The following is a 7,981-nucleotide window of genomic DNA, read 5'->3' as shown; positions in this document are numbered from 1 at the left end:
GCCCGGCAACTTTGTTTTTTTAATGACTGCATAATACTCCCTCATGCTATGTACCACATTTTCTTTATTTAGTCTACTTTTTTTTCTTTTTTGAGTTGTAGTCTCACTCTATCTCCTAGGCTGGAGTGCAGTGTCACACTCACGGCCCCCACAGCCTGGGTCACGTGATCCTTCTGCCTCAGCCTTCCAAGTAGCTGGAACTACAGGCATGTGCCACCGTGCCTGGCTACTTTTTTTGATTTATTGTAGAGTTGAGGTCTTGCCAAGTTGACCAAGCTGATCTCGAACCCCTGGTCTCAGGCAGTCCTCGCATCTCGACCTCCCAAAGTGCTGGGATTACAGGTGTGAGCCACCACGCCCAGCCTTATTCAGTCCACTTTTGATGGGCAGCATGGTTGATTCCGTGTTTTTTGCTATTGTGAATAATGCTGCAATAAACATGTGTGTTCAGGTATCTTTTTATATAGTAATTTGAGTTCCTTTGGGTATATTCCCAGAAGTGGAATTGCGGGGCCACAAGGAAGGTTGATTTTTAGATCTTTTAGAAATTGCCACACTGTTTTCCACAAAGGTTATACTAGCTTACACTTCCATCAACAGTATAGAAGTGTTCTCTTCCCCACATCCTCTCCAGCATCTGTTGTTTTTTGAGTTATTGATGATGGCCATCCTGACTGGAGTTGGGTGGTATCTCATTGTGGTTTTAATTTGCATTTCTTCAGTGATTAGTGAGGCTGAGCATTTTTTCATGCCTGTTGTCTGCTTGTAGACAGAATTCTTCCCAAATCATTTTGTGAAGCTAACATTACATTGATACCGAAACTGAGTAAAGATGCTTTGTTCTTGTCTTGTATGTCTAAAATATAATATGCATTTTAAATGAGCTTAAAAGATTTTCATAAGTATTTTCTATATATTTATGTTTAAATGTTTAACTTTTTAAAATTCCAGGTGGACAGATTGGAAGTCGTCAACAAGCGTTTTGTTCGAGTGACTTTTGCACCAGGAAAAACTCCCGTTGATGGGGTAAATCATGTTATTAATTGATGTGAATTAGTCATAAATTAACTTCAGGTTTAAAACTGAAAAGAGCACATCTCTCCCATTGTGGTAGATACGCACACTGGACATATCAGAATTGGGCAGTGTAGCAGGTGTGATATCACTAACATAAGTGGAAATGTGAATGTTGTGTAGGTGTTAGCCATGTGGGGGCTGGGTTGGTGTTTTTTTTCTGATAATCATTTTGGCTGTACATTTAGGATATAGTGAATGATATTCTAGTTTTCAGTATTCCAGAATAGTCGATGATCTTTCAAGACTGAGAAACAGTTGTTTGGTTGGACAAAAATGTCAAAATCTCAATTATTATGTTATGAGACACCTTTTTTTCAAACCATTATAAGAAGCATCCTGGTCATCTCTCTCCCAACTGTTTTGTGATATTATTTTAATTTTCATTTAATTTTCTGTTTTAAACATAATTTGTATGTCCTGTCCAACCTGTTTGAATTGTACTGCCAGACACCCTGATCAAGTTGAGTGCATTGAGGAAATTATGCAGGAGAGGTTAAGAGAGGTGGAGCTGAGGCTCCCAGTGGCTCCCAGTCCTGGGCCTGACCTCTGTACCCCATCCCAGTTCCTTGGTATCCTATCCTTCCCTGGAACCAGACATTTATACCAGGCTGCATCCTTGCTCCGTTAGGATAATGTTGTTAAGCACCTCCTAGCCATCCTGCCTGGACGGGGCAACATTTAAAGACAGACTAAGCCGGGCTCGGTGGCTCAGTCTGTAATCCCGCGCCTTTGGGAGGCTGAGGTGAGTGGATTGCCTGAGCCGGCGGGTTCGAGACCCGCCTGGGCAGCGAGACCTCATCTCTACAATAAATCAAAAATTAGCCAGGCGTGGTAGCGTGCGCCTGTAGTTCCAGCTACTTGGAAGACTGAGGCGGGAGGATCGCTGGAGTCCAGCAGGTCGAGGCTGCGGTGACTGGGAGCGCCTACTGCCCTCCAGTCTGGGCAACAGAGTGAGACTCCAACTCAAAAAAAAATAAAAATAAAAAAAATAAAGACAGACTAAAAATGGTGGTAACCATATCTCTCTGTTTAGTCACATATCAGCAAATATAGCAATATCTGTAAAGGCATATGGCTCTGGCATTTTAGTCACATTTAGGAAAGTTATTTTAATTGTCTTGATTGTCCCCCATTCGCTCTCCCTAATGATGAAATGTCTGTTAATAACCGTGCTTTTTTTTCCCTCAGACTTTTAGTGCGGGGAATTAAGTTGGCACTCCCTCTCAAGAGGACAGTTGGCAGTATATATACCAGCAGTGTGGAAAGTACGCACACACTCAGTAATTTGCTTCTAGGAATATAGCCTAGAGAAAAAATTAAGGATGCGTGTACAGATGTCTGCAGAAGGATGTCCTCTAAAATGTTTATAAATTGCAAAAAAGAAAGAAAGAAATCGAGGTCCCACACTAGGGACTTGGTTCACAGGGAATTCTCATTCTTGAGCTTTCAGTTTCCATGCTGAGCAGTGGTCCCGGGGTGGGGAGCAGTACTGTCCCTGGAGGGCAGTTTTCACATTGGAAGGAACTTATATTGCGGTATTGGCATGGACAAGCATTTATGTGTTAAAATTTATACTATGGTATCTCAATTATTTTTTATTTCCCCTTTATGCTACAGTTATGGTCTATGTTGATTTCAAAGTTATATGTGTATTTCAAGATCGTAAAGGTAGTATTATAAAATCTTGAAGGAAGCCGGGCTCGGTGGCTCAGCCTGTAATCCCGTGCCTTTGGGAGGCTGAGGTGAGTGGATTGCCTGGCCCGCGGGTTCGAGACCCGCCTGGGCGGCGAGACCTCATCTCTACAATAAATAAAAAAAAAAAAATCAGCTGGGCGTGGTAGCGCACGCCTGTAATTCCGGCTACTCGGAAGGCTGAGGCGGAAGGATCGCCAGAGCCCAGCAGGTCGAGGCTGCTGTGGCCGGGAGCGGCCACTGCACTCCAACCTGGGCGACAGAGTGAGACTCCAACTCAAAAAAATAAAAAAAGTAAATAAAAAACTTGAAGGATAGGTGTTGAAATGCTAATACTGTTTATCTCAGAGTGTTGAGGCTATGAAAGCCTTTTATTTTTTGTGTCTATTTCCTAAGTTTTCTACGGAGAACATGTTACCTGTTTAATAAAGTCTTCTTATTTTGAACTTTCTGAAACAGATATAAGATTGTCGGTGTCCTACTGCTTACAGAGTAACAATATTAATTATTGTGCTGTGCTGTATACACACAGGCTTTTGCTCTAAATCAGTTCTACTCTTTACTAGTGTGTGGCTTCACTTCTCTAAGCCTTGGTTTCTTCATCTTTAAAGTGAAAATAACAGTAGTGACTTTTTAGAGCTTGATGCTTAAATGAGATAGGGTAAATTAGTGGTGGTTTCGAAACTTCAGTGTACATAAAAATTACCTGGAAAGCTGTTCAAACTTGCATCCTGGGACCACTCCGCCCCACAGGTTGAGGTTCTTGCCTAGATTGTGTCCTGATAATCTACATTTCTAACATGTCCCTGGGCAGCACCCTGTGTCCAGATGATTCTATGATGGGAGCTGGGTGGATGTTTAGCTTATTGCCCAGGTGACAGAAGGTACTGAGTTAGGAAATGTTCAGTCAGGTGTGGTTAATCTATTGTGTACGTATTTGGCACATGTAACCATATATACAACTTACTCAAGAACCTGTTACATTGTCATAAAACTTACTCTTCATCTTTTATTTTTAGCTATGTGGACAGAAATACCAGAGCGATGCTCCTCACTCAGTAACACTGGTTGGTGGGAGGAATATGGGGTGACATGATGCTCTCTTATGAGTTTTACATTATATACTGCCTGTTTTGATTTTTAAAGATATTTGGGAGGACTGAAGGTCAACGGTGAAACAGATGGAGCTAATATGCCAAGTGCTCAGACTAGGGTCTTGTATCTAGTTAAACTCCATAAGTGTGGGCTGTTATTATCAGTGTCCTCATGGTTGTGCAGAGAGGCAGTATTACACTGTAGTGAGGACATTGGCTCTGGGGCCAGACTGCCTGGGTCCAAATTCCAGCCTCATTCTCCGTGTACTATCACGAGTAGCGAGTCTTATCTGTGGAATGGGGACAGTAAAAGGCAGAGCTCATATGCAGTCAGTAGACACTAGCACCCCTTGAATACTTCCATACTGGTTGGCAAAATAACTGTCGTCCCAGGCCTTCAGGCATCCCTTCTGGAGTTATTCAGGATCGCAGCTCTAGGGAGCGCAAAGGTAATATCTGGTACAGTGAGACACTTCTGCACCGCGGTGGTGCCGTTCTCACTGTTCAGATCTTGGATATCACTCCTAGTGATGGCATCTGCTTCTTAGGATGGTCCTCAGGGGTGAATGAGTTAATGTATATATAGGGTTAGAACAGTGCCTGGCACTTCGTAAATGCTCAGTAAACTTTGGCTGTTGTCATTTTATCATGTTCGTTTTAAGTTGGGGAATAGGCAGTTGAGAAATACCTGGAAACTGGAAGAGGAAAAGAATTCATGTTTATTTATAAAAGGATTATCCTTTCCTGTAGGTTTTTCCTTCTGTTTTTTGAGTTTATAATTTTAGAGCCACAGAAAAAGAAAAATATTGCTAAAGAAATGCTTATGTGTCAAAGATTGCCAAGTGTTCTGAGTGAAATTTAATCACCACATTATTAAAACTCGTCTTTTTTTTTAAAATTTGTAAATTCTCAGTATTTCTGAAACATTTTTTTAAAAAGTTGAACCCTTTAGTGAATTGAACCTTTTAGTTCCACTTCATTGTTAGGATTTTTGTTTTTCTGTTTTTATAGCAATACGTCTGGTTTAATATTGGCAGTGTAGACACCTTTGAACGGAATCTGGAAACTTTACAGCAGGAATTGGGCATAGAAGGGGAAAATCGGGTGCCTGTGGTCTACATTGCTGAAAGTGATGGGTAAGAAGTAGTTTTAAAAACAACTATTTGAAGACTGTTGACTGTGCTGTGTGTGGTTCACTGTGTTCTGTTGCCGATGGCAGGACTCCATATTGTATTCTCAATAGGTCTTTCTCAGTTTGGCCAGATTTTTAAAAACTATTAATAACTCACTTTTATACTCATTTATGTTAATTTATATTAATCTTGATTAAGCAGTGGTTTGGGATAGTAATGTCTAATACATTATTTTATGTTATTTTGGTGTAAAGAATCCCTTTGTGTTAAAGAGTGGCATTCCCACCTTTGAACTGTCATTTATGTTTATATTTTACAGAGTTTTCCGGGATTTTTAAGTCATTCTTCTTCCTGCCTTGTCAGAGCTGCTGCTCTCTTAAGAATTGTCTTTAATAAGGCCACTTTAGTAACCCCAGTTAAGTCTGGGTGAATGCTCCATTTGTTTCAAGAATCAGTTGTTTTTGAGCTTATTTGGGAATTATATTGCCTTTGAGGGCTTATTTATATATGCAGAAGAACCCTTGACAATTAGCCTCATTTGCATTAAGTGCAGAAGGTATACCTTACTGCTATAGAGTTACTGGTTCTGGAGTGAAACTAGAAATAAATCTTAATTTTTCTGTATAGGTAAGAAGAGAAAAAAAACTGATAGTGTGTTATCACACTTATGATGTTATTCAGATTTAGGGATTTCTTGAGTCTTGGTTATATAAGCCTACAGTCTACCTGCAGTGTGTAAATCTACATAGCTATTGTGAGGATTTCACCGAGGATATATCTATTCCTGGCCCTGAAGCTGTAAGAAAATCACTTAGTTTTAAAAGCTGATACTGAAATATTATAAAGAGTTTTATTGTACCATTCTTTAATAAACTCTTATTGTCAGTCATGATTTTTTTTCTCCATAAACAAACTAAATTTTTCATGATTCTTGCTGCCTGTCTAGCAGCATTTACAAATTTGTAATAGGTTAGAAAGGAAAACTTGATTTTTGTTGTTTTACTTTTGACCTAAACCATGTCTGAGATTTGGATCCAAATTTCTTAGGGTAAGTTAAACTAAATTGCATTATATTAATCAACATAAGTATTTATCTTACTGATAGTAATGTTGAAATAAACTTTATTAAGACAAATGAACAAAAGGCAAAAGGTATCCCAGGCTTTAAGTCATTCCTGAGCAGCTTCCTCCAAAGCAGGAGGAAGGACAACCAGTCTCCTGGGAGTTTCTGTTGAATCTGCAACATTTGGCAAGAGAAAGATTTAAACACTGTCTATATTACTTTTGAAACTGATGTGCTGTTAAATTAGCAAAGATTTGATATTTGGAAGACATTTCTTCAGAGTCAGTTAATGTTTCCCAGTAAGAGAACTGGGGTTTCTACCTAGGCTAACAACAGGATCATGTTGAAAAAAATTTTTTTTGAGTCAGAGTCTTACTCTGTCGCCCAGGCTGTAGTGCAGCGGCATGCTCATGGCCACCACAACCTCAACCTGCTGAACTCAGGTGATCCTTTGGCCTCACCCTTCCAAGTAGCTGGAACTACATGCATGTACCACCACGCCCAGCTAATTGTTTTGATTTATTGTAGAGATGAGGTCTCGCCACGTTGCTCAGGCTGGTCTTGAACCCCTGAACTCAGACAATCCTCTCATGTCTGCCTCCCAAAGTGATGGGATTACAGACTTGAGCCACTGCGCCCGGCATGTTAAAATTTTTAAATGACTAATTTAAAAGAAATTTCTTTGAAACTCAAATATGATGATAGTAAATTATGGTTAGTACTGTGCTAAACTGTATAAAATATCAATAAATTGCATACTTGTAGAGAACAGATTTTTCTTTGGTCTTATCTCTCATGAGTTTGCTTCAGTGATAATTAACACTAAAATTGTACATCAGATAAATTGTTAGAATATCCAGGTTTTTAAAACATTGAAAATGTTTGCAATAATATCTGAGGCAGTTATCAGTAAGTACATCTTGCAACACATGAAAAAAGCCAAAGGTTAACAGTCTTAAACTGTGTTGATGTTGTGTGTCATCCTTCCAGTTCCTTTCTCCTGAGCATGTTGCCTACTGTGCTCATCATTGCCTTCTTGCTATACACCATAAGAAGAGGACCCACTGGTATTGGTCGAACAGGCCGAGGGATGGGTGGACTCTTCAGTGTTGGAGAAACCACTGCCAAGGTCTTAAAGGATGAGATTGATGTGAAGTTCAAAGATGTGGCTGGCTGTGAGGAGGCCAAGCTAGAGATCATGGAATTTGTAAATTTCTTAAAAAACCCAAAGCAGTATCAAGACCTAGGAGCAAAAATCCCTAAGGTAAAATGAACTTTTAGAAGATTAACCCAATCAAAGTATTTCTTGACCTCCAATGTTGGAATTTTATGAAGTTTGGTTATGTATTATAGTAGCTGGTTTTCTATCCTTACTCTTTCTTAATTTACTAATCTGCCTCTGCCTAACTCGAGGGTCCTTTTGGGTCAGTTTTTCTGTGTGAATGTATCTTGCAAGTAGCATGCGTATTCCTGAGCGTGTATGTTATCTGCTCTTAGAAGCCTTCGTTGATTCACCTTCCTTCTCCCTTCAGTCTGATTTAGACACCCTGTCTCTCAGCAACCATGCCTCCCCTGTATATTTTCTTGAGCAAGTCATATTCTGCTTTCACTCAGTGTTCCCTCATATGTATGTGGGCCATCTGTCTGCCTGTGCTGGTGACAGGCCCGAGCCTTACTGGGCTTTGTATTCCCAGGGCTAGGCACAGAACAGTAACTTCATATTTGTTGAATGGATCAGCTGTTAAATAAATGAATAACAATGTTTAACTAATTCTTTTTACAATCCATTAATAAAGTTTACTTTAAAGGAATTCTCTGTGAAGAGAACCATCATTTCTTTAATTTTTATGTCCTGCTTATGTGGATAAAAAGGTGTATTTTATGGTTTTATAATTCATTTATAACTTATATGCATTCACATC

The 7,981-nt window shown here is 39.7% G+C and overlaps 1 protein-coding gene across 1 annotated transcript in view; it reads left to right on the top strand.

Annotated features, from left to right (window-relative positions):
- The first annotated feature begins 957 nt into the window (after nucleotides 1-957).
- The window catches only part of LOC103253257 (AFG3-like protein 2), a 29,997-nt gene continuing 22,973 nt past the window's right edge, over nucleotides 958-7,981 (top strand). Inside the window, exons 1-3 of the mRNA XM_008051650.2 lie at nucleotides 958-1,026; nucleotides 4,875-4,999; nucleotides 7,050-7,323. Coding sequence (XP_008049841.2) covers nucleotides 7,066-7,323 — 258 coding nt within the window. The 5' untranslated portion in view covers nucleotides 958-1,026; nucleotides 4,875-4,999; nucleotides 7,050-7,065. The remainder of the gene's footprint in view (nucleotides 1,027-4,874; nucleotides 5,000-7,049; nucleotides 7,324-7,981) is intronic.

Source organism: Carlito syrichta, unplaced genomic scaffold (assembly GCF_000164805.1).
Source record: "Carlito syrichta isolate Samal-C Ts95f unplaced genomic scaffold, Tarsius_syrichta-2.0.1 Scaffold215300, whole genome shotgun sequence".
Classification (NCBI taxonomy): domain Eukaryota; kingdom Metazoa; phylum Chordata; class Mammalia; order Primates; family Tarsiidae; genus Carlito; species Carlito syrichta.
The sequence above is the reverse complement of the archived record's forward strand: the minus strand, read 5'-3'. Positions and strand labels throughout refer to the sequence as shown.